Here is a 26,646-nt window from a genome sequence, read left to right as displayed (position 1 = left end):
CATGATCTCAATCTTTTTTAGAAACCCCTGGATGTGTACTCAAATACTTAATATAAAAATTGTCTTTCATACTTGCCAGGGATCTGATCATCCAAAGCACACTGCTCTCTCAGACTGAAATCCAAACCTCTGCTGTGGTCAGGTCACTGGACACTCACACTTCCTCATTTTCCATACCAGATGAAAAGAAACACAGAATATGTATCATATGTAGCAGATTTATTTTTACTTTTAGTTACTCCACAAAGACATAAAAATGAAACAAACATTTGAAAACACCAATGACATTTTAAGTTTGTAAAAATAGACGTTATGTGCACTCTTGTTTTCAAAAGGATTTTCAGATTTATGAGATTTATCAATGAAAAAATAATAATACTACACATTTCCTCTATGACACCTGAGGAGCAGAATTATGTTTTGTGCCCGAAAATAATTCAGGAACGAACCTTGAAAAGGGTGCAACACTTTTTTTTAAAATCTCTGCTTTTGAAATGGAAATGTAAGTAATAAATGCAGTGACACGCACATTTTTAAAACTTTTGAATTCTGAAAAAATACTTTAAGACATTTTGAAAAGTTTTTGAATGTGTGGACATTGTATTTAAATCTTTGGGACTTGTGAATTTAAAAAAAAATGAAAGTATATATAATTAATTTTGATTCCATATTTTACTTGTATTATAGGCTTATTACATTATAGAATGGGCAAAGTACATAAGATTGTTTGTCGCTAGGTAGATAATTTTTGTTAGTCTTGTGGACTTTATGTAAAATTTTATAGATTTTTCTACTTTAGAACAAGTTCAAAATACCCCAATAAAGAATTTATTACTTGGTTTGATATTTTCTAAAAGTGCCATGTATAGTTTTCCTTTTACCTGTGTTTATATAGCTGGCACCTACCATAAAACAATGTAGTCCTTGACAAGTTTTAGAAATTGATTAAAAATCCATATTCTTTCAGCTTTTGGTTTTTTATTCCTTAGGACTTCTCCAAGCTTTTTAATAAAAGACCTTGCCTTTGCATATTTTAATTAACATTTATTTTTAAATTTGTCCAAGCTTTAATTTACCAGCAATAAAGATATTGTGATGATATTTTCCTGTTGTTCTTATTATGGAAATTTAAAAATGGAGATACAAAAATCCTGTATAATTTTCTGCAGAAAAGTTTTAAAATTTGTTTTCATTCTCAATTCACAATTAATTCCTATTGGAGTGTGAGGTTCTTTTTCCAAAAACACAATTTATGTGTGTGCATGTCTTAGAACAATTTCCTGCAATGTGATGTGAAAGTTGATATTATTTCAAAATCATTAAGACAACACAGAACTTTAGTTTTACTTCATACTAACCACTTTATTATACTAACCCTTTTATTGTGTGACTTGACATATTTTTTATCACAGTTGCTGCATCAGAAAATTAAGGCAATATTACCCCAAATTCAGAGGAAAGTAAGGAAAACATGTTTGGGGCATACATTTATGATAGTTGAATAACAGACATGAACAACTGCTTATTTTGTACTAAACATGTAAAATAGCTGCTTTTCTCATTTGTCATGTTTCTACATTTATAGCAACCCAGCATGTAAGACTTTGATGGTGTTGGTGTTTGCACAAATACTTGATTTATGTTCAAAATAATGTCTTGCTTACAGCTCTTATGTATATATATATGTGTGTGCACATAATTCTGTAGCATTCATGTAATACTTCAGCTGTTTCACTTTTTGTGTTCTAGGAGAGCGTTTTCAGTTTATACTTCCTTGAGTTATATTGACAGATTCAAAACCAATATTTTAGCAGAATTTTGCTGGTATAATATATTATTTCTGGCTAATAAGGACTTCGCCTCTCTCAGAATCCCCCAGGGAAAGGCTTAAAAGCTGCTACCTTGGATTTAGGCAGAAATCCTGACACTTGTACTGCAGTTCTAAGCTGGTAAAGGCTTTTTGTGTGCATGCATACATTTGTGTGCCAACCTAGGACTAGCATTTTGGGTAAACCGTAACTGTTTCGTATCCCTCTGGTGGCCTCATGCGGGCGCGGGCGTGAGCTTCACAGTACAGCTGGCCCTCCACAAAGAAATAGCCTTTTTGTTTCAGGTTGAGATCGCAGTCAGAGCACACGAAGCATTCTGGATGCCGGTATTTATCACGTGCCTTCACCACTGTCCCTCTGTAGGGAAACAATGAAAAGAAATCATGTGAATTTAATTCATATGTACTTAAAATGAGAAAAGAAAGCACAGCAAACCGGTCTATTAAAAGGTGTCTCTGCCCAGGGCAGGGGGGTTGGAACTGGATGATCTTTAATGTCCCTCCCAACTCAAACTGTTCTATGATTCTATGATACAAGATATGTTCTAGGTATTTATTTTAAGGCTTTACAGTTGTTCATCTTGTGGTTTTAGAAACAACTATATCATTTAAAGTTGCATGCTGAGTTTGACATAAAATGAGGCGACATAAAATGCTGTAGAGTTGATCACATTGTTCACGAGCACTGGAAAATGAAGAGTTTGAAGAAACATATTGGTTTGGTTACAAGACAGAAACTACAGCCTAACCTATCAAAACGGTGACAAAAATGACTTTCAAAACCACTTTGCTTTTTCTTCATGTCTATGTTTTCTCAGTTCATCATTGTGTTCTTTACTGAAATTAGTGATGTCAATAAGGTAGAAATCTGATAGTTTTAAAACAGGTCTACAGGCTTTCTGGATACTCCCAGAAAGTTGGGAGAAGGATGCTTTGCATTAACAAGAAATTTTTGAGAATTCACAGCCTGACACAGCACAGCAAGGGTAACTGCTGGTTTCATTATGTATTTTTTAATAGTTGACTTGCAAAAGGTCCTGAGAAATCTCAATTAAAACCTCAGTGGTACATTGTCAAAACTTATATAATCTGTATTGAAATTGTTGCAAGTACACGTTCTAATTTGACATTTAGAACAATATATTTTTATATCTCTGTGATCTAGCAGCATTATGGGAACGCACTTCTGTAGTTTGCAGTGGTGTTTGAGGATGATGTGTGCTTGAGCTGGGGATTTCTAAAACTAAAAAGAAACAACTTACAGAATCCCACTCCCACATTTGTCACACAGTGGCACTTTCTGGACACCAGGCATGGCAGTAGGTATCTTTGTTACAGGTGCTTTCACACTTCTTGTTCCCACAGGGCGCCCATCTGAAAAACAAAACAATCCTGTTATGTATGGGCTAATATTAAAGTATCTGATGCAGTTAAGTACTTTTCTGCACTGTACTGTACATACACTTCTGGATGTATTTACAGGCCTTCACCTACATGAACAAACAATGCTGTGTCACTGGAAAAGTTTAGTAGGCCAGATTCCACCTCTTTGGAATCAGGAGAAATATGTGTAAGCTGTAGCCAAAAGCAAGTACAAAAAAGATTGCATATGCAGTGCTCTCTGCCTCATGGACATCACCTAATTTTCTGAGAATAGGTCCTGGGTATAGCAGAGAGGGAGGAGGATTGGACTTCAACACAGGAAGATGTCATAATCAAGACCTATTGTCAGAAAGCTTCTTATTTATATAACTAACTGTACAACAATTTGGAAAGATTAGTAACATGATATGAATACAGAATAATAGCAAAAAATGCAAGAAAATGCTAAGTAAAATCCCACAATGATATATATGTAGACAATTAGATGTCTTTATTCCTTCTCTAATAAATATTGATATTTAAACATTAAAATCTAAAATATTACTTTTTAGGTTAATTTTGATTGTATTTTGCTCTTTATGCTTACTGTAAACATAACAAGCTTACAGCCTTAAATAATTTTCTTTTCAAAACTTCTTCATTTGACGGAAATATGACTATAAATTATAGTGTCTTCAGTTTTTCTTTAGAATGAAGAGGAAATATGTTTTAAGGGGATTTCAGGAGTTGGTTTAAATTCCTCTTTTCCTAGATGTGGAAGAGGGTGTTTTCTTTCTTGGTGTCATGAGTATAAACAGCTTGTCCCAAAAATTCTCACAGATAAAACTTTATTGTTCAGTTAAAGTCAACTTTGGATATTAAAATCTGAGAGGAGAATCTGGAAAATGTGATCAGCACCTGCATTGTATTCACAGAGGAGACTGCTTGCTATTCAAGCAAGAAGGGGAAATGGCAGGAAGCTGGTGTGGTAACTATGAGATCTGGAATGATTTGGGCTTTCAGAAATTCTTGTATCTCTAATCTTTCTTATTTTCTTCATGAATTCCCCCCCCCCCCCCACCCCAAGCATTTAAAATGATTTGAACAGGTATAATATATTGTTATTAACCACCTTCCTCGGAGACTAAATTCTGGAGCACCTTAAAGGAGCCAGACTGGCGCGGCTGACTGGGCTCCTCCTGGTTGGCGTGCAGCATCTTGTACACGTCAGACTGAGACACTGAGTTGGGAGATGGGTCACTGTGTTAAAGAAAGAAAATATAACTCTATATAAAATATATATCAAATATAACTCTAAAGCAATATCTTTACCAGGCAAAGAATATGATTCAGGAAACAAACATAAAGATGTGTTCCTATGACTATTGAGAAACTTTCCTCCAGGTAGCAGTGCTTTATATAGCCTCTTTTTGATGTAAAAAGTAATGAAAAAACTTAAATCAGTGCAATTGTTACAAAAATAAATCTAGAAACTAATTTACATATTTCCATTATTACTGTTTTGGCTCTACTGGCATTTGAGAAAAGGCCATTTAATCTCAAAGAAGTTTGATTCCAGCAATCTTTATTATTATTATATGCTGTATTACCAGGTGCTCTCTGCTATGGTATCCAGAAGTTCCCTTTCTGCAGCAGCTGCCCTCAAGAATGTTGTTAAAATCACAGCTCATGCTTTTACATAAGGTCAACCAAAACCTAACCAGTCAAATATTTTGGGAGAGCATGACTTCTAAGTTGGCTCAATAACTAGGTAATATAGTGATTAGTTGGCTAAGAGAATTGTTATTTATTAAACATACAGAGATTACAAAAAGGAGTGAAATAAGTATTGCAAAATAGGAAACACTGTAAGGTGAATACTGAAAAATGGAGGTTCTATTTCTTAATTTAATTAAAAAAAAAAAGACAAGGCTTTCTTTTGCAATGGCAATGTTATGATAAAAATATAAAGTAATTTATTGTCCAAACAGCAGTTGATGGTTGGATCTCAAATGGCCTGTGAGACAAAGATTTTACTGAGAATATTTAATGGGATTTTAAACTTTGCTGAATATTTTAAATTGTTCATGATAAATGGCATCCTCAGTAGTCAAGAGGAAGAGTAGAGGACTATATGCACTGACAGGAACTAGATTGAATATGTAGCATTTGTAAATTTCATACACTTGCTGAGGGGTAATCAGAAGCATCCAAATTTACTTTGATGGAGTTTGTTAACTTAAAGCAACACACACAAATGTCCAATTTAAATTTCCTATTACAACTGGCTTCCTACTGTCCATAAAGAATTAGACAGGTTTTGCTTTAAATAGTTTGGTTTCCCAGGGTAGCATCCAAGCTGCCAAATGGCCCAGTAAGAGCAGCAGCAGTTGGACAGTGACCCCTGCTCCTTATATGAATTTTTTGACTTTCATCAATCAGTAGATTTCTTTGAGACATCTTTAAGCTGGTGAAAAATCTACCAGTTTCTCTTGTCAGAAGCTTTTAATGAAGTAGTGTAGTTTTTACAATTCTTGGCAATGTTTAATTAAACCCCTGCATTCTCTCCTCTTTACTAAAATATATATAAAACAAGTGATAATGCAATTACATAAAGAAGACAAAAAACCCAGACACAAATGTGTCATCTTACATTTCTTAATGCATACATAGTGAAAACCATCCCATAGCAAGAAACATTTCAAACTTGCATAGAGTAGGTGATGTCACAGGCAGTGTCAAATCTGATTGCTTTGAACTTAATCCATTCTTTCACAATAATGAAGCAGCAAATATTTTTTTAGTGTTCATTAATTGTTCTGATTGAGCATAAATATTCAAGCAATAGAGTAACTTCACTCTGAAAAGACTTCATGAACTACAGTTTTCATTAGAATGAACCTAAATACTTTTATAGAAATATAGAGGTTTTTGTTAGCAACAGCCAAATTCTGCAAGGTGCTGAAGAAGGCTCATTGGTGCCAGTGATTATTGCTTATTTCAAATATTAGTAATTAGCTTTAGTTTACACCATATATATTATGAATTGACTTAAGTACTGTTGTAAAACAGGAAAATAGGTTACTATTGTGCAGAGGTAAAGATAAAGCAACTTAAATGGTGAATTGTCTCTTAAAAAAAAGAATAGTGTTTTAAAAGTTTTTATTGTATTATCATAGTTGTTATCCATATATGTAAAGTTTCTACCTGACTTTAGTTGCGCACTGAATAAATTCATAAGTCAGACATGGATTTGTAGGCCTACAGTAAATTCTGTCTCTTTTTGTACAAGATCTATTTGTACTGGATGAGTTGTCTAGAATGGGGGTTAAGTATCTAGAACACAGCAATAATCTATAATATTTCCTAATCTTCGTAACCTGAATTTCAACAGTGGATATAAATTTTAGTTATTATTTTATGAATCAATAATATGAGGATATTATGAAATCATCATTAGATAAATATAATAGTTTATTAAAAAGTTTTAAATTTTGGAGGGAATCGGAGTCCTGGAGTGGTCAGTCAGGTAATAGTCCAGGTAGTATCATAGTTTTATATTTATTAGCTGTAATTCTAAGATTATTACTTATGAAATATGTATGTATATTCTGAAGGACTCCTTTAATACTTTGGGTTAAAACCCAGAAATGACTAGTATTTTAGTGAAAATATTGAATGGTTTTAAATTACTTGGTTTCTCTCTAACCTTTTCCTTCTTTTTCATAGAAACAGTGGGTTACTATTTTTTGGTGTACTTTAAATTTGTGTATTCATAAATATTATAGATGCCCCTCTAATTACCTTATGACAGGTGTTTCCCCCAGAGCTGTAGAAACTTGGCCTTGCAGTGTTTCCATGATATTGTCATCTGAGTACAACTGCATAGGTGTGTTAAACTGAGCGTGTACAATCTTGACACCGGGAAGCTCCATTTCCAGGGGAACATTAGGGGCCATCTTGGACACTGCTTTCAGCTCGGTGGGGCAGATGGAGCTGACCGTGCTAATTGAAGAGGGGGTGCTGCGCCCACTGCCGCAGTCCAGCCCCGAAGGAGTGCTGCATCCACTGTGTTCATGGCCAGAGTGCAGGAAAGAGTGCAGTGTGCATGGCATTACAGAGAGCAAAGACAAAAGGACAGGGGTACCGTGATGTTAACAGCGCTTAAAAGCATAAACGGAACAAGCTCCAAAAAGCAAAAGTAAAAAAAGTAGAGAAAAGCAAAAGTATGTGTAGTTATTGATGATAGTTCCTATAAAAAGTATCAAGGCCAGCTATAAAGCAGTCCTTAAAATTCTAGCATGCTTTTTTTTTTTTAATAGCTAGTAAAGATAGTAAAAATCCTTTGATAGAGTAAATAATTCAGTATATAACATTATTTTACATTTTTAATGCTAGGTTTTATTGAGGAATAATTAAGTCTCCCTAAAAATCTTTGTTTTAAGTGAGTAATTCTTATAATCTATTAAAATGGTAGCAGGCAAAGTCTATGTAAGTTGTTCATATCAGACACAGAATAAACACCTGCAACACTGGAATAATCCTAGACACATCATTCCAGTTCTGTACCTCCAATCATCTCACTACACTGCTGAAAAACTCCTATGAAGTAGTGTAAAATAATGAATGTGCCATTTCCTAGATTTACTTCAATTCTAGAGTAAGATATTTATGAATCTTTTAAAACTAGTTTAACAATTTTTTTAAAAAAGTATTTGTTGATCAATACAATGAAGAAAAGTTACTCAAACATCCAGGCTTACTTTTGCTTTTCTAAATTACAGTGTTTCCAGTAGAATGTAAAGTGGTCCTTCACAAGAACAATGGGTTAATTTAGAGAATGAAACTTACAACTTTTGAAGTAGACTTTGCATATAATTTATATATAAAAAATAAGAGGCACACTTTTTAAAAATAGTAGTGTTGCTTGACATGACTGAAGTAACTGTACTCCAAATCAACATACCTGGAAAAAGATTAGCAAAAGTATGTGAATATTAGACCTTAAGTCTTTTTCAGTATGACTGTTTTGAACACTTCAATCTTGTCTGCATAGTACCTCAGAGGCTTTCTTTGGTATGGAGTATTTCTTTGCTGTTGCTGTGTAACAGCACATAACCAAATCTTTCTGCAGTCATTGGTTACCGTTTATGTAATATTCTGTGGGATAATAAATGATATCATCAACCCTGATATCAGGGTTCTGTGTAAACCTGGGACAATGCGACAATGCTCTGTTTCCCAGTTTGATAGTACAGAACTCTGCCTAGTAGCTACTCTTGGGTGGAGTAGAAAACTCAAAATTCTCCCTTTGATTCAAAGCAGAATTTGTGTAGGACCACTTTCTCAAAGTTTTAAAGGGAAATATACATTTTTTCATCAAAGACATATCAAACAAAAGCATTCCTGAAATGGTAGGCAAGCCTTAATGCAAATATAGTTGTACATCATCACCAAGCATGAGCCAGCCAAAAAATTCACACAGGGCAACATACATATTTGCAGTATTTTCTTTTAGAAGAAACAATAACACCATCAGATCATGCATTAGAGTAAGTTCTGTCAGTGCTAACACTGTTAGTAAATGGAATGTAGCAAGAAAAGTCTAGAAAAACACAACTCTCACTTTCGCTACGTGAAGCCAAAATAATATTAAACCAGAATAAATTATAGGTAAAAAATAGATAACATATAGTTATATATTAAATAAAATTTCCAGGTAGTTTCACCAGAGTAAAGTCCACAATTCTGTCCAATGTCCAATCCATTAGCTCAAACTCACAGTCCACAGTCATGTCTTCTTTTAGTCAAAGTCCTATTTAGCCTCTGCTGTTCTATTCTAAAGGGATATTTAGAGCTGAGGTGGTAGTTTGTTTTTTGCTGTGTTTAGCAGTGGATTGCATCTAACTGATGAAAAAGTAGTAGAAAAACTGTAACAAACCAAGGTTTTGTAGATGTAACACCGTGTCAGAGATTCTGCAGTTTGCAGACCCTCCCCAGGGCTAGAATTCTGGACAGACCTTGCCCAGCCAAAGTTCTTAAACTTGTTGCATTGCTGCTGGAGTAGTTTTTGCAGTTTATTTTCTTCATCTTATATTTTGGTAAGAGGCCATTACCTTCAACATTTTAATGGAAAATACTACATCATTTCATTTCTGAATTGTGAGATTAGGCTTTTGATACTCATTTGATTTTTAATAAATCTAGGCACTTGTAAGCCAGCTTTACATTTTACCTATTGATCCCACAAACTGCTACTGCTAGAAAGGATAAAGGATCACATCACAATATATTTCATCCCTCAGGCCCTTTTGAGTTTCCTTGTATTTTTTAGCCACAGAGTTTACATTGTTTTTCTCCCCTCTGTAATAATGAAAAGAGTAGTGAGGAATTTCATCACCAGTTAAGATGGAGGTTTATTACACAAAAATGGTGGATATAAATATATAAGATTTTCTGCATTGGAACTTTAAAAATCTGTGTCATCAGTTTTCCTGCTTTTAGTTCAGCATTAGATTGCCCTCTGGAAAGAGGTCTGCTGAAATGCAAGTTTGAAATCTCTGAATGGCCTGGCTTATAACTCTCTATCTTTAGGTATCTTTATGTGTAGGCTATTTTTTATTTATATGTAATAAGTAATATATATGTACCATGTAGCTATCTTTTATTTAGCACGTTAACAAATTACATTACATTTGGTCAGAAGAAGTTCACAGTGCCAAAGATCTGTAAGTGTACAATATCTGGCGCTGCACTGTAAACTGAATCATGGCTGCAGTTACTTCAGACTCTGATCAGTATAACTGAGATGGGAGTGTAGATCTACTTTGTTTTGGAAAGAGAAATTTGAATGTCAAGCCTGAGCTCTGAAAGTCTTCTTGGTTGTTTGCTTTTAATCTCAGCATTACGCTCTCTACTACTACAAGTAAATTTCAAATGCATCAGAATACTTAATTAATGTCAATGGTGAGTATCTGTCCATTAAAAAAATAACACCATGCATCAAACCCAGCACAGCACTCAAAGTTTATAACCTGCTTCGGCCTGAGATTATGAAGGGTTTGGGCCGAATATTATGCTTGTGTTCAAAGTAGTTGATATCCTGTAAAGAAAAAAGAGATAAAATACCTTTCTTTGGCCTACAAATGCTCATTCAGTCATAATGCTTTCGAGTTTAAATGTAGCTAACATGTTTACAAATTTTAGCCAAAAAGTAACCATGTTTAGTTTGTTCATTCCTGGTGTTCAAAATGCAATCACTGTAGTGTTCAGAAACATTCAGAGTAAAGTGCACTTATAGGAGAGGAGGTTGGAGGGTAGTGTTGCAACCCAAAAGAGAGGGTAAATTTTAGCTACCTGCAGCATTGCTACTTAGAAAGCTGAATGGATACTTCTTAGTGTTGGAAAAAAATATTTCCTTGATCACCCATTTTTTTTGGATAATGAATAATCTCCTGATTCTCAGAAAAAACAGCAAGAGCTGGACTTTAAAATTGAAAACAGAACAGATAATGATATACCACAAATGATGATGTATCATAAGTAAATGCCAATACTCACTTTTGTGATGAGTTAGGAATGAGACCCCTCAGTTGTCCATGAAGCGCATCTTGAATATTGCCAGATGAATAGAGCCCAATTGGAGAATTATAGGAGGAGCTCACTACCTGTCTTTTGTCATCAATATTTGCTGCTGCAACAAAAGGCTGGGCCCTTCTGTTGTGAGCTGTACCAATAGGCTTGAATTCCTGTACGTGATAGGCAGACAAAACACACAGAGCTACAATGCACACCAAAGCTAGCAATGAGTAAATCTGACAACACCAGTATTGTTAATTACTGCATTTTTACTTTTGCAACTCTGTTATTTTTTAACTGGTGCAAGCATATAATATTTTTCCATGAATTTTGTATGTATTATTTGAGCCATACATATTAATTTGTCACCTCCAGGAAAGCAGAAGGCTTAGAAGCAATGAGAGGGATGAATATTATAATGACCTTTCATGTTGGTCATCAGATTTGTCATGGTTTACATTATTCTTTCAAAACATTTCATGTATGCTTATCTTAATTTCTTTGCTTTAGTGCTAATCTCTAGCTTCTTCATTTTCATCACATAATGATAGAGGACTTTCAAAAGTATGATTTTATTGTAAGTGTCTTACCTAGATAAACCATAATTTTTAATGCTTCTTTTGACTGAAATAAAATCTTGAACATACATCAGATTGAGGACATTCTTTTGAATGTATTTAATTTCTAAAGCATATCTGTGTATCAAAAATTGCACTGCTCTACAATTAAATGTGAATTTGTCATAAATAAGTAAACCCCAGAAATAGGTAAATTAGAAATCATTCTGCCTATGTGCCCATATTCTGCCATACTTTTTTTTGGTCATTTGCCAGGATAATTTCTTCAATTTGTGGAATTCAAAGGGATAAGGTATGGAAATAAAATCTCTAATATTTTATCAGATATCTTAATGTGTCCTTCTGTAGTGGCTGGCCAGGAATGATAAAGACATTTGACTGCATGAAAATTCACTTATTTTTATTCTGCGTATTTATTACAGTGTCCTTTGAGGCCCTTCCAGCTCAGGTCTACTTCTAAGCCTCAGAAATAGCGACTTTGAAAAAAAAAAATGTTGTCATCTGCCGAGGGTTTTTCCTTTTTCCGTAGTGGGTGAAGGAAGAACATTAACTGCTGCAGTCCATCACCTTGTCTTGATGGCATGTGGCACTCTTTGGAAATAGTATTTGAACTTCCATCCATATGGAATAAAAAGCTTTTGTTTCTAAAAAATAGGTTTCTACAATCTGAATTTGTCTTTTCTTTACAAACTTGAACTTGCAATGTTAAGAAAGCACAGGCTAATACTTCAATTTTCATAGAAATATTTTCCAGTTCTCCAGTTTTGGTTTGAGTACAATTGTTATACAACAGTTTCCAAAATATATTTAGGATCACACTAAAGAAAAGTCATGGATATATAGAATATGCAACCAGAAAATGCAAACAGTAGAAAGCAGTTTTATTAAATGAAAATGTTTAGCAGCATTGCACTTTAAGAAGCTATTGAAAGCAGTAATCAGATAAATAAGCACAAAGGTTTTACTTGCAATTACTTCTTTCTGTCTGATAGAAAGGAGTTGCAGTTAACAGAATGTATTAGTAAATTGAAATAATCTAATAGTTTAGGATCATGGCTACTTAATGAAAGATATTAATTTGGAAGTATTTAAAATTGATTCAAATCCATGTATGATACAAAACAAAGAAAACCAACTGTGAACATTGTAATTTCATCCCCATATTTCATTTCTTATAGAGAAATGAACAGAAGATGTGGCACCATAACAGCATGTTTACAATGTAACAGTTGTGAAACAATTTGCAGTTAGTGAAACTTGAATTCTGCTTTCTTTATAACTCATCTATTAATATAAAACATCAGTGACAGAACATACAGCAGCAAAAATAGTCCAGCTCTTGTGTTTATTCTATATCATTGAATGTATGAGAAGTCCTCTTTTAGTTCAAAAGCTAAACGAGAACTGGAAGTTGTTGAAATGTCAAAATAGGAATATTGGAAAATTACAGTACTTAAGTTATTAATTATTTTTCCCAACTGACTGATTTTTTGTGGGGCTAGCTACATTTTTGCATTGATACGGGTATCAGGAATAGAAATAATGTAGCACCAAAAGCCTATATGATGGCTTTCCTTGGGGTAATTGCTGTGACAGAACACAAATGTGTGCATTTTGGAGAGATCATGTGACTAAGAGCTTTATCTTTGAATGCTCTTCTATCTTTGAATATAGAGATGTAGGTCCTCAAAACTAGCCCAGCACAATTATATTGTTTCAAAAGTTGATGATAAATGTAATAGACTATAAACTTACTTCTTAGAACAATGGGTTATGTTTTTTTAGATTTTTATACTTATCTACGTGCATAATATATCTCCCAGGAATGTATGATCTCCTTGATGGCCAAAAGTCAAGTCTGACTGAACAAAATGTTCAAAGGCAAAGATAGAAGTAAGAAAGAAAAGTTCAAATAAAAACAATTCAAGAAATTGTGGCAATGAATACAAAATTATTTTCAATGAGGTTAGAGGGATCATGACAGAAAACATTTACAAGTCATTATATTCTTTTACAATGACAATTTGCCATTTATATGGTGTTGTTTTCTTTTTCCACTTATATTTGTTGAGAACCTTATGTTTTAAATTGCTTTTATTCAGAATACGATGTGATTGTACTAGTAATTCTTCAAGTGGTCTGCTATTTCCTATATTTCCTATTATTTATCCATCACACTAAAGGTTGTTCCAGGCTATCAAAATCAGGGTGACTGTTTTTTTATGTGGGAATGTGTAGCTGTCAAGAGTGACTCTCAGTCGGCCACTTATTGCTGTGGATTAGAATTGTTGCCTCAGTTTCTTCTTCCCAGATTTAAAAATAGTGAGAAATTTCTCAGTGCTCTGACAATTGACTGCATCAGTCTCCAGATGGTTTTTGTGAGATTCTCAGGCTGATTCACAAGTTTGCTACAGTGTGAAGGTTCCTTGTTCCATAGCTGTATGTAGGCACAATATGTAATTTTTTATCAGGTTTTACACAGCCATCTCCATGCACCCGTAGAATAATTTTCATTCATTGAAACTAAAGTAAGCATTGTGTGGCCAAATATTTGGCCACATAGCTGAACAATTCAAAATAGGGTTTCCATTCATTTGTAAGTATCTTTTATTAGCTTACAAACTTGAATTAGGTACTTATTAAGAAGACTGTGTAAGTTGTCATTTGTTATTGTTATTTAGTTGGCTCATAATGTATCTTAAATAACTGTCTTCTCATAACATTCTTAGTGAATTATAAAATGTCTGTTTGATGAGAGTGAAAAAAACTGATACATTTATAAGATCTATGACCTTTTGAGTAATTTTTGTTTTAGAAGACTTGGACAGCACAGGTTGTAGTTATGCAAAAATTTGTCATCTGAGATTCAAGAAACTTTTACTGTTTTCTGTACTGGTATACATGCTTCTGTGTCTCGTGTTGTGACTAAATATGCTGCAAAATTTAATTTTAAATTCCAGCAATTGTAGAAAAATAGGCTATATGATTTTTATTGTTTAACGGGGAGTGATGGATACTCAGATGGAAGAATCTAATCTAAAACATAAAACATTCCAGGAATGGTTATTGGCTTGCAAGCATTGCTACTTTTTGGATGCCTGTTGTTTATGAAATATACTCAGTACTTCTGAACTTCCTAGGAATGAAAAAGAGATATACTAAATGAAAATGCTGGCCATTTAATCTAGGAGAAACAGTTTTTCTGATTGCCCAATGGAGTCTGCTTTTCAATAGTCTGTCAAATAGCACTTAGTGAAATCTTGTGATCTATTTTTAAGGAACTGTCCTTTTTAGGAATGCAGCTTTCATGCAGAGGGAATGCTCTTGTGTCATGCATACCTGCATGGTTTTCTCTATAGCTTTTTTAATGAATTTGTTCCATAGCTAATATGTGTCCTAGCTCTTCCACAAGAATATGCATTTAAAATAGTTTTGTTCCTTCACTATAGTATTTCTGCTGCTGAAGAGGCTATATTATTTCTGATGGAGTTTGCTGTATTACTTAATGCAAGTTTTAGATCAGAAAGAAGAGAGAGAAATGTAACACTGAAGTGCTGTATTTATGTTTGAGATCATCTCTGTGAAAACAGAATTGGTGGAAGTATTGTACAGGGATCATTGAAATGGAATCTAGACTTACTTTTTTTTCCCCCTAGGATATCACAGAATAAATACTTTGACATATTTGCTTTGAACCAGGCCTTCCAGGATCAGCAGACTATTCTTCCCTCCCTGCTCTTGAGATAATAGCAAATGTTTATGTAGGTTAAAGAGGAATGACAAAGAAGTAAAGGATGAGTTGTAAGCAGTAGCTAGCTAATTTGCTATTAGCAATATGAAGGCTTTGACTCATAGCAACCTTTTCTTTTTTTGAGTTTGAAAAGAGAGATGGCTGTTGATTGACAGGATTTGCTTTAGCCATATACAGCGATCAAGACTTTCCTAGTCAGCAGTGATGAGTGATTTGCTTATTGACCTGTACATGGGTCTTATGTGAATATGTAAACTTCAGTTCTGTGGCATAGTATAAAAATGTACGGAGGTAAAGAGATACAGCATTTAAAGATCTCTTTGTTTAACTGACTAAATCAAAATGAATTTTGTGATCTGATGAGTTCATCACTTAGTTACTTGATATTTATTCCTGAATGAAGAACTTCCTTCTATGATGAAGAATCTCTAAAAGAGTTAAAGCAACTTGAACTGTATCAGAATAAGAGGACTTCTTTTATTTCTATATTAAAACTACGGTGATATGTAGACTCTTAAAGGAAAATGAGAATTTGTTGTAGCTTTTTAATGTTTTGTTTTGGTTACAGCTGAAAAATCAAAAACCTTGCGTCAGATAAAATGGTGTTCTTGGATGTCATGGTGGTTCATATGAGCTTAAACTGGCCACTTATGGATGAAGTTCTAGTTAAAGAATTTTAATTACCACAAGAGAGATTTTTTTTGAGTTTAAAAAGGCAAATGAAAATGGTTAGGTAACTTTTCAGAGCTCATACCTGAGGTTCAGCTTCCAAATTTATCTTAAAGGGATGTGCTCTGCCATCTTCTGAAACTTGTGGGGACCATAATTTAGTTCCTGCCCTAGAAAGAAAGAAAGAAAGACAGAATTTAAATAATTTGAATTATTATGGAGTTGTGTATGTCCCCATAAAATATAATACAACTTGTAAATCTGCAGTCTTTTTCTATGCTCTTTTAGTATTTTGACATAAAAATATGTCAATGTTAGGTAACCGATATATATAAAATGTATTTACTTTTAAAAAAATTATGTATGCTATTAACAATGGGAAATAGGTTGTTAATAGTTAGCAAATGCAAAAGGAAAGGGAGATTAGTGTCTTTCTGACCTGAGCTGACTAAACTTTTCAGTTTGTTTTTTTTTTTTAATGGTTACAAGACTTAATGTTAGGTCCTCAGAATATTTTATATGAATAGCTGAATATATTAGTAATAATCCTAAACATCAATTTCTTTTTTTTAAAGACCATAATTTTCATGTCAAGCCTGCTTTTCAATGTTGAAGTGTAATCTAAATATGCAAAGTATTTGCAAGGGGAAATTGAAGTTGCAGAGATGATTCTTTCAGTCACGTAGGCAGAAGTAACAAACATGAAAATATCAGTTACAGTTCTGTTTTTATTGACAAAGTGAAACGTGGCTGCTAATTTTAAAGTAGCATAGTAGTAATGTTAAATATTAATCTGGTGCTGCTTGTTCTATATATATTTAGCACATCTTGAAACTGACATCCCAAGATAGTTGTTAAATGGCATATCAAACTGTAGCAGAACATTGAATTAACAGAAAGAATTTTTAACTATGGTGTGTGCTCTAGTAATTCAACAACACTCCTTAAAAACAAGAAACACTTTTGTATTGCAAAAGAAATATTGCAGTCACATACAATAAAGAGCTGTGCCTCCTTGAGAGCCTTAGGTTAATCAGCCCTGTCTTAGTTTTGGAGACAGCTGAAAGAGTGTGCCAAGTGATTCTGATTACAGGCTGAACAAACTCAGCTGGAGATGTGAAGCTGCAGATTGTTTCTTTTCCTAACTCTAGGAGAGAGAAAAGTACAAACAAACAAAAGTTTCTGGATTACTGCAGTTCAGGTAAGACAGTGTTTCTGTTTTTATTTTGAACATTGCTTTGAGAATCCTTTATTAGGCTTAATAAGTTGTGACCAAAGAGATTGATTGGCTTTAAACTCACTCCTTTGTCACCCCTTATGAAAGTGTGACATGATGCTGTTTTCCCTTACTGGGGTGATGCAGTGGCAGCTTTATGAGTGGCTGGGAGAAGGAGGCAGTGATAAGCACCTGTGGCTGAGGGAGTGTTAGAGCAGAGAAGTCACTGAACAACTGACACTAGATGAAGATTTTATTATTTCCCCAAAACATGAAGAGCTGCTTGCTTACTGACAGTGAACAGAGGACTTGTGCAGTCAGCAGAATTACAGTGTGAATGACCTGAGGGAAGCTGTTCTTTTTGTGCCTACAAAGATGAGTTTTGGGGAGTCTTGCTTGATCTGGAGTTTAAGAGGTAGGTCTGGTTGTTTGTAATTTTAAGGATCTTGAGAACTTCCTCAAGCTATTTTGAATAGTTAGACCATATAATAATTGTACTGTTGATTGAGTAGCATCTTCTTTCAGAAATAGGCAGATGTGTACACGTACCTCTCTATTTTCAAACAAAGCTGATGTGTAGCTGCTTTAATTCTCTCCTGGGCATCATTATGTGTCATGTTCTCTGTGCCTAGACCATCAATAGCTATAATAACATCACCAGGGCACAGGTTGGCAGCTGAAGCCTTGCTTCCAGGTGTAATCTGAAAAGACCAAAATGTAACTGCTTAATCACCATGCATGCCTAAAAATTGATAGAGAAAATAAACTTCATCACGTTCTCCTATTTCCTGTTGGATGGGGGACGTATTTTGCTAAAGGCTCAGTAGTTCTATTGTCAGGAAACCACATGAATGTTTTATTCATAACTCCAAATTAGAAAGAAATTATCTTCACCTTTCTGCATTACTCTCCCCTCTGATTTCTGTAATTACTCACCATTACTCAGTGTTAATTCTGTAACGCATCTTTAAATATTCTTTCTCTACTGCCATTGTATATATAATTTGCTTGAAAAAAAGCTATGTTTTCCCCTTAACAACGTCAGCAGTAGAAAAGAACTGGTAAGAAATTGTGCTGCTAAACTCCTTAAAGTACTTAGGTTTAAATCCCATGGCATTTAAGTAACAGTGGCCCTGATCCTTCATGGTGGTCTGTGTGGTGCAAATCATACCTTATATACATGTACCACCATCTGTGGCATTCACAGAAATAGCCCTAAGCTTATCTTTCTATGCTTGCTTTTTTTCTTTTTCTGTCTAGTTGACAAACTTCTGTATGGTTGTGAAACTAATTGAAATACAACATAATTTTGCTCTAAAATAACTATGGTAGAGAGGCCACGACCTTAGATGTTACTGAAGCTTGTTCCAGAATTACAGGCCTCTATTTGCAAGAGGTGACTTCTTCTGCTACCAAAACACTTACACATACACAAAGAGATATTAGGTCACTGAGTGGGATCTCTGTCCCTTACATGTGTATTGCCATTTTGGGCATCTCTTGATTACCTAGACAGCAACATGAAATTAATGCATGTAGCACATAAACTTTTGAAATTCAGCTCTTGAACAGCAGAAGGGACAAGTTTGGCCATGCAAAGTAACATTAGCTGCCGATTTGTAAGTAAATAAATCCCAGTGTGAAGGCAAAAAAATGTCACTATAGTCTTATTTCTAAATGCAGTTCATTTACCTATGGCATATATTAAATGAAAAAGCTATCGGAGAGGATTTTTCTTACTATTTTCTGCTATAGTGAAAGCACATGTTGTCTTGACTGTAAAACATACTGTGGAGGCATTACTCAGCGCTGGTGTTTCACAGTTTTCCAGCAAAGGAAGAGAGTAAGCTGCCCAGCATACTTCCAGCGTGTTCTGAACCCCAGCTTTGGAGAAGCTGGCAGACTTGTCTCTGAAGGGAACACTACTATCAACATAAAAGCCAAATATAAATTTTTTTACTATGAGCTGCACTGTATTAGTATTGAAATAATGGCAAAAATCAGTGAAGGGGAGTAATTCTCTCCTCTTTCCATCTCCATTAGGTGAGTCTGAATTATCAAAGAGATTCTTTTGTGAGCTCTTTTTCTGCATTTCTGCATGTAACCTTTTTCTGATATCATTGTAGCAAACTACAATGCATGTGTTATTATCAAGTCAGGCAAACTTTCCAAAGGGGTGCTTGTGGCCAGCTTCAGGCTTTTACACTCTCAGTCTTCAAAAGAATGGACTAGTGAATTGTGTGCTTAACAAAGTGTTCAGGTGCCTGAATAATCTGTTTGAATATGAATTGAGGAAGTTGTTTATAAATTCTGAGTCTGAAATCTTTAAAATTGTCTACTTCTCAAACTTCCACATCTGCAAGTGTAAGTGATCAGCACTGAGACCACTTATACCACTATAATAAGACAGGGGTTAGAGGTATAATCACTCTTCTGCCTTCAACATGGAATTGATCCTGATTTGGCTTAACATGTTGTGAATATGTCTGCAATGACAAACTGCAGCAGAATTCTTCGTGTTCCGATGTGACTGTTGGTGCTTTAATACCTAACTGGGCAAACCAACCATTCTTGGTTCCCTCTCAAGAGTAACTTAGCTTGTATAACTCTTATGGAGGTTACTCTGCAGCTTATGTGTTTTAAAAGTCACAACAAATCATCTGCTGTACCTGTGACATACTGCAGCAAAGCCCTGAGATGGTGATCCTGCCTTATAAAGTAGTGTATCTGCCTAGCACAGTGCATTCCCCTGCAGCTGTGCTGCTAGCAGAACATGCCCTGCTCCATGTTGCTGCTAAATCCCTGCTTTTGTAATTTGTCAGCAGCTGCAGTGATAGCACTTAGATGTTTGAATGGGGTTACTGTCATTTGGTGGGAGCAAGGATGGAAAGGCACAGGAGTCTGTATTTCCTATTCCTTGGCTGAATTGATCATTGCCAAGCTCCTGAGATGTCTCTTGGGCCTTAACACCTTGATGGTGGTGCTGAGCTCTACATGCCCAGGCCTGCTAGGGTGCAGAGCAGCTGCCTGCCCTGCAGACGACATTTTATAGGAAGGGATCATGTTGTGCAGTGCAGGATATCATGGATATGATGTTGATATTGTGGGTACCTCAATAATGTAAGTGGTGCTGTTTCTTATTAGTGACACATTAACTGTTTATTTGTGACTGTAGTGTTTGTTGCTTGCTCACCCCGGCTTCATGAGGTAGATTTTAGTGTTGCTTTGGGAAAATTTTTGCCTTGCTCTTCAGGCCATGTCTGCATGTTATGCCTGTTACTCCTGTATCCCGGGTGTCTTGGATTTGGATAAATACAAAAATACGTGTTGATTATTCAGATGTCACAGACTAACTGTTTAACCATGTGAGGGTCAAATGTCTCCAATGAAACTCTGAAAAAAACATCTCTGCATCTGATAATGGACTTGTAAATTTTATCACCTTACACCATCATAAATATTTCAGGTTTTGTATTTTCTGAAGAAAGCTATGAATGTCTGCAGAGTGGCTAAACATAAAATTGAATTACTATGAGTACTTGCATTGTGGTTGGTAATGGTCTATAAAAATAAAATAGAACTTAAATATAGATTTGATAGTGTTTTACCATTCTCTCCAAATTATACAAAGTTTCAATTGTTCCTGTAATCAGTTTCATTAATGCAATTTATTTGCATCTATGCAAAGTTCCAAGGATTTTAATATTTTCAGTCTTTGTAGTTAATTTATTGTTTCTGACCATAATAGAATTTGAATACATTGACTTTTACTCCCTTCCTGTTCTTCCTCTCTCCCAGTGATCATGGTCTGTAGTTTTTGCATTTGCTTGAAACAGTCAAAACAACAGAACGATTTTTACATGAGCTTTTGAAGTGACATCTGTTCTTTAGACAGGTGGATAATGATCTCTTATGTCTGTCTCTCTTGACAAGTCCTGATAAAAGCTGTCTCTTGTTGAACAAGGACATAACCAGCCAGTCTTAACACCTGTCCAATTATTTTATTCAGAATATATTTTAAAATAATTTCTATGTATTGTTCTGCTTTTCTTCTCAGGACAGTTAAACCTAGTGTGAATGGGCTGCTTATGATAACTTTTACAAAAAGAACACCTAACTCCAAGAGGCAAGAGTGGTGAATCTTTTGAAATATTCTCTATTTGTTAAGGGCTATTGCATGAATACTTATTGAGGAACTCTTCTAAATATATGCAGTGGCAACAAAAATACTAACTTTAAACATATTTACTGTTAATATTCTTAAGTGTGAGCTAAGCAAATGTAACCTTCTTTTCCTATATATATATATTTAATATATATATTTTATTGTACTACTTGAAATGTGATTTTGAGCATTTCTGTAATATGCCAGAAACCAATGGCTCATGTCTTGTGAGGCATTTGGTAGGTATGAGTCAACTGCAAAGTAATTTATTCTTTAGAAAGTTATATTTATAGTAACATCCTTTGTTATTGCAGTTTTAAACTTCATTGCACTTAATCTAAACACAAAGAAAATACAAACCAGACACCGCTAAAATATTTTTCATTAGAGATAATGGAAACTATTTTTCTTTTAGAGGCCCATAAAAGGCAATGAAGGCCCCAAAACATCCAGAGATTTTTTTAAAATTCAGTGTTTGTCTCCTCTATCTCCAAAGGCTTTGCTATATTCTATGAATAGTTGTTATGCAACTTCATTCAGTCAAATAATAGCATTTTAATTTACTTCTATTTAAAATACATATTTTTAATGCTTTTATAAATCTGGAACAAATCACGAAGTTAATTTTTAGTATTTAATATGTGAAAAGATGGTCCTTAAACTTTCTATTGATTCTTGATTAGAAGCATATTTACTGTAAGACATCACTAGTGGTATCCATCCTTCAAGGCTTTTGACATTTACTCAGTACCAGGCATAGTGTATATAGTGAGTCATAGTGTAGGGCTTTAAAAAAAACCAAAAAACAAACCAAAAAACCCTATAGCAATTTGGAGGCTCATGGAACACATATTTGGTGTGTCTAAGGTCCTGAAAAGCAGCAGAAATATAAGGAGAATGAATTCTAGCCTGATGTGCATAGAACACAATTTTTAAAAGATAAAATTTCTCAAAGTATATATCCTGTCTTTTGAGCAGATCTGTAGGTGCAGGGCAGCTGACAGTATGTTGTATGCTACATTGATCGACTCACTGGTTTCTTATATTGCAGCTAATACCTCAAAATCCATGAAAAAGAATGAAGGCTCAAATTCTTGCCTTGTATTAGGGGAGGGAGGGCAAGGTAAACTTTTAGTTTCTAAATATGGCAAAAAAACCACCAAATAACCCACCCTCTTTTGTATGCAGGGCTGAGTAGATTTCTAATAACTCACACTTTTAACATTCATGAAAGTGAAAACTTTCAGATATGTAAAAACAGTTATTCTTGCCTTTGCTGGCAATAAACAGAACTTGGTTTAATTAAATAAGAGTTAGATTAATCTGCAAAGCACAAACTCCCAGGCATGAGGAGCTGCTGCCAAGCAGTTTTCTCCCCCAATGATCAGAGAGGCTAATTGTTGAAAGCATAAAAGTGAGATCTTGCTTTTAGTAGGTTTAAATGTAATTTTGAAAGCCTAGGAAATCATGCCAGGGTTTTTCTGCTGCCAAGGCACTTGAATTTAATTTTGAGACCTAAGTAGAACTGCAGTTAAAGTCTTTTAGACCAATACAGAAACATGTCACACAACACATTATAATAACTCCTAGTATTCAGCTGGCTTTCCTCACAACCAGCAGCTACTTTTTTATCTACTCACAGCTTTGTCTGCATCTCTGAACTCCAGAAAAATAAAAGATGGAAATCTACAGCAACTACTTAATGGAACAAACAGACAGGAAATGGAAAGAGTACATACCCTGGTTATGATTAAGGGTTGGTTAAAATCTATTCCTCCTGAGAGCCTGAATCCCCAGGGTGACGGTCCTTGGAGAACAACATTTTGTGGCATTGTGGACAGATTTTCCTTGTCACTGTTCTTTTCTCCTTGGGTCTGTGTGAGAAGTTGAGCTATAGGAGGAAGGTTGACTGTCAGCAGAGCACCTGCCAGACAGGGCAGCCGACCTTTTATATCTCCTAAGAAGTTTTACTCATTCCAAAGCTCTGGGCACTGCACTTTATCCCTACTCTTTGGGTGACGTCAGCCAGTCCCTCGGCTTCTCCACCCACAGAGGGGAGTATCAAACACGGACAAATAAAGCTTGAATGCTGGAAAGTTTACAACAAATGCATCAACTTTATCTGCTGCTTTAGCGTCCCCCTCAGCCCAACGATCAGTAAGCTTCAGGATGCAGCGTCCTGGTTTCTTAAAGCAACCTTGTTGCTCACTTGATACCACGCTGTTTGTGTTCCTGGTGTTTGATTCAGCTATGCAATGCAGTGCTTTGACTTTGTACATGACTCTGCTTCATGTAAACAGAAATACTAATAAGGACATTTCCCTCTCAAGGTTTTGTTTCACATCTTGTCTTATTTGTAATGTAAGAGTGAATTGCATTAAAAAGTCCTTCCAGCCCTTCAGCTGCATTTTTTAGATAGTCACTTGAGACCATGGCATGCACCAGTCCTAATGGCTTGAAAAATCTGGACTGATGTCATACATATTTCTCATACTACAGAAGAGAAATGCGGTATTAGGTGATGATGTCTTTTTTCCTTTGTACAAATCTTAGCTTTTTAAAGGTAGTTGTCCTTTACATGTGGCTTGCTAGTAGATAGTGTTCATCAGAGGTTTTTGTAACTGTGTTCTTGTCAAGAATATTTCAAAAGTATTCTCTGTTATTAAAGTATACTTCACATCCTGATCACATAGTATGAAACACATAGTAGTGACTCTTTGAAAGTAAACCATCAGAAAGGATATCTGTATCACAAAGAGCTTGCAGGGTGTCAGTCAGCTGGTGGGGACACAGCTTTCATAATTAGGAATGTGAAGGAAGATGGGCTCATTTAAAGAAATAAGACAGGTGTTTAGGTCAGTGGTGCATCAGTCTTGGTAGCTCAAATAATTTTGTGTATTTTAAAGTTGAAGAAAAGATCCTCTCATTCTTTCTGAGCGGTGTATATACTCTGGTATGTCCTAATGTTTTAAGATTAGTTCAGTATATGCCTTCAAAATATTGCCACTATATAGTTCATCCTGGCAGAGTACACTGTGTGTGTTCAAATTCAGAACTTATCATCAAGTAGTACTTCAGTTTCTTACCTTTTCTCCTCTTTCATGATTATCTGTTTTGAGTGAAAACACCTTGTGTATTTGGTACCCTTTTGTTTTCACTTCTCGTCAGCTAGTGAAAACTGAAGTGTGTTTTGATTTGTAGCAGGAAATGAATAACATATCAAATGTATTCATTTAAAGAGCTCTTTCCTGTGCAATTTGCATTTTCCTTTTTTTATGAACACTGGCAATCTCAAATACTGAGATTGCAAATCCTGCAATGCACTTCAGTAGAAAATGATTTTGAAATATAGGAATATATATAGGAATATATTTTATATAATATATATTTCCTATATAGGAAATATAGGAAAATGATTTTGAAATATGTCAAGTCAAACGGTATAATCTGGCTCTGAGTTTCCTGTATCAAAAATTATGCTTATATAATAACTTTTTCACTGGAGAAATTCCTACCAAATTCATATTCTTAAGTTACTGATTTATGTCTTAATGTGCAGGTTTACTTTTTGGGTGTTTTTTTTGTTTTTTTTTTTTTTTTTTTTTTTTTTTAAGAAACCCAGGCTTGGGATTGCTTAAGTATCTCTAAAGTTTGTTCCTGTTTCTATGCTATACTGAAATTTGCTCACATGTCCCTTCTAATCTTGCTAGATATATGTAAGGACAGGGTAGGTTTGACCTTTTTCTAGGCAAGTGATTAAGTGATTGCTTTCAGTTTCAGTGGAAATCGTATGCATATACTAAGCTAAACTCTTGCTCAAAGAATAATTTTTTTTCTGCCTGGTTTACTGGAAGGCTGACTTGCTCTCCAAGGTGCTGTTGCTCTGGAAAGCAATGGCTGGATCTGGTTTTATTGATGTTTCCCAGATTCAGATTTTTTTTTTTTTCCCTCTGTAATTAGAGAGGGAAAAGAAAAACAAAAGATTTGAGAGGCAATACTGAACTGATGCTTATCACATAAGGCTGTTTCATAGTTCGTTTTCAGTGACAGCTTTTAAGAAAGTCCTTCACCCATTTACATAGTATGTGTACATTTTTTTTGGCTCATCTATCTAAACCACTTCTGTTTTTACACACTAGACCAAAATGACCAGCTGAGCTGGATTGAAGCCAGGGAATTTTACCCACTGGACAAAGGTATATTCCCTTCAGTAAAGTAAAGAACATTTTTTTTTTTTTTTTTTGGGTCTAGGGCATCATTTTTTCTGTCATAATAGTTGTAAATATGAAAATAGATTTTTGTACATATGAAGCAATGTGCCATTTCCTCTTTTTTTTCCCTTGTGCCATTGAAGCTTCCATATAAGAAAACAAATATTTTTAACAGATGTTCTAGTTTTGTACTATAGGATCATAGGTGTTGCAACTTTTTTTACCTGCAAATACACATCCTCTGAATTTAATGGCTGCATTATGAATAAACTAGCCTCCTTAGAATAATAATGCAGTCTTTTGGCTTATAGTGTGACTACCCAAATGTTTGAAGCAGACTTTTGCTTTCCAGGTTGATATTTCATTTGATTTTTGTCCCAAATGTTATTTTTCTATTCGATGCAACCTCAAAGAGTATAACCACCATTTTCCACCCATCTCCTCCCCCAAAAATTGAAGGTGGGGGGAAGCTCTTCATGTCACTCAACGTTTTGAGATTTGGGAGCTGGGGTCTCAAATTGGGCATTAGAATGGTAGCATGGTGCACAAATCTGTCATTGCACACTGTGACACCTCTCTAGCTTTTGAACTCTATCAGTCAAACTACTGTGCCCATGGCATGGCATTGTTTTCCATGTTGCTAGCAAAATGCAAGCTTCTTACCTCCCATCAGAATGTTTTTGGATGTCATTTTCTTGTTTCTTCTCCCAGTATGTCCCTGCCTTGATGGAAGAAAATGTTGCTTTCCTGACACTTGGCAGACTGAGAGTTGAAGAAAAAAGTTTTAAGGAGCAAATGTTTAAAACCAATTCATCCTTCTGTAAACTCATAGAGTGCTCTGTTTCAGGCTGCAGAACCTGAATAAACCCTGGCACAGGCACAAACAAACAAAAAACCCCCAAACACTTCAGAGTCTGCATTTTAAGTCATACACCTCCTGTCTTCAGAGCTTAGTCTACATCATAAAAAACTATATTGGACTTCACTGTTTGTGAAGTTTAGACAGTAACAGTCTAGGATGCTAAATGGAGCCTGGAAATCACTTGCACATGTGGAACGGCATGTACTGAAACTGGCTGCCCAGAGGTGAAAGGTCAGAGTGTTCCAAACTGTACAGCCTGTTTTCTATTTCAAAACTCATGGGTATATGAGAAATCTTTTTATAATAAATACAACTTATTTTAAAAGAGTTCCCAAAGCAAGAAGACTGATTATATACAGATTGTAGTTTTTCCTAATTCCATTATTAGGGAATGATTAATAATTTGGATCCTGGTGAATTTTTCTT

The 26,646-nt window shown here is 34.9% G+C and overlaps 1 protein-coding gene across 4 annotated transcripts; it reads right to left on the bottom strand.

Annotated features, from left to right (window-relative positions):
* Nucleotides 1-200: 200 nt before the first annotated feature.
* PDLIM3 (PDZ and LIM domain 3) lies at nucleotides 201-23,114 on the bottom strand. Of its 4 annotated transcripts, none has more exons than XM_072928315.1 (8): nucleotides 22,887-23,113; nucleotides 17,532-17,683; nucleotides 15,852-15,936; nucleotides 10,751-10,938; nucleotides 6,995-7,258; nucleotides 4,323-4,450; nucleotides 3,091-3,202; nucleotides 1,696-2,186 (listed from the first exon to the last, which is right to left on the bottom strand). In XM_072928315.1, the coding sequence occupies exons 1-8, from the start codon at nucleotides 22,977-22,979 to the stop codon at nucleotides 1,997-1,999; spliced, it is 1,212 nt and encodes a 403-aa protein (XP_072784416.1). In that variant the 5' UTR covers nucleotides 22,980-23,113; the 3' UTR covers nucleotides 1,696-1,996. The 4 variants fall into 4 exon arrangements, with proteins under 4 accessions (XP_012428965.2, XP_072784416.1, XP_012428963.2 ...); XM_012573509.5 differs by lacking the exon at nucleotides 10,751-10,938 and adding an exon at nucleotides 10,225-10,292; XM_012573511.5 differs by lacking the exon at nucleotides 6,995-7,258 and having other exon boundaries at nucleotides 201-2,186; nucleotides 22,887-23,114.
* Between the last annotated feature and the right edge of the window lie 3,532 nt (nucleotides 23,115-26,646).

This window comes from Taeniopygia guttata, chromosome 4 (assembly GCF_048771995.1).
Source record: "Taeniopygia guttata chromosome 4, bTaeGut7.mat, whole genome shotgun sequence".
Classification (NCBI taxonomy): domain Eukaryota; kingdom Metazoa; phylum Chordata; class Aves; order Passeriformes; family Estrildidae; genus Taeniopygia; species Taeniopygia guttata.
The sequence above is the reverse complement of the archived record's forward strand: the minus strand, read 5'-3'. Positions and strand labels throughout refer to the sequence as shown.

Bases quoted from the DNA above. Each gene is read 5' to 3' on its own strand.
- PDLIM3 (XM_072928315.1), bottom strand. From the start codon at position 22,979: ATGCCACAAAATGTTGTTCTCCAAGGACCGTCACCCTGGGGATTCAGG. The intron at 4,451-6,994 runs GTAATTAGAGGG...TCTTTAACACAG, and splicing joins GGGGAAACACCTGTCATAAG to TGACCCATCTCCCAACTCAG. The intron at 3,203-4,322 runs GTGGTTAATAAC...TTTGTTTTTCAG, and splicing joins GAATTTAGTCTCCGAGGAAG to ATGGGCGCCCTGTGGGAACA.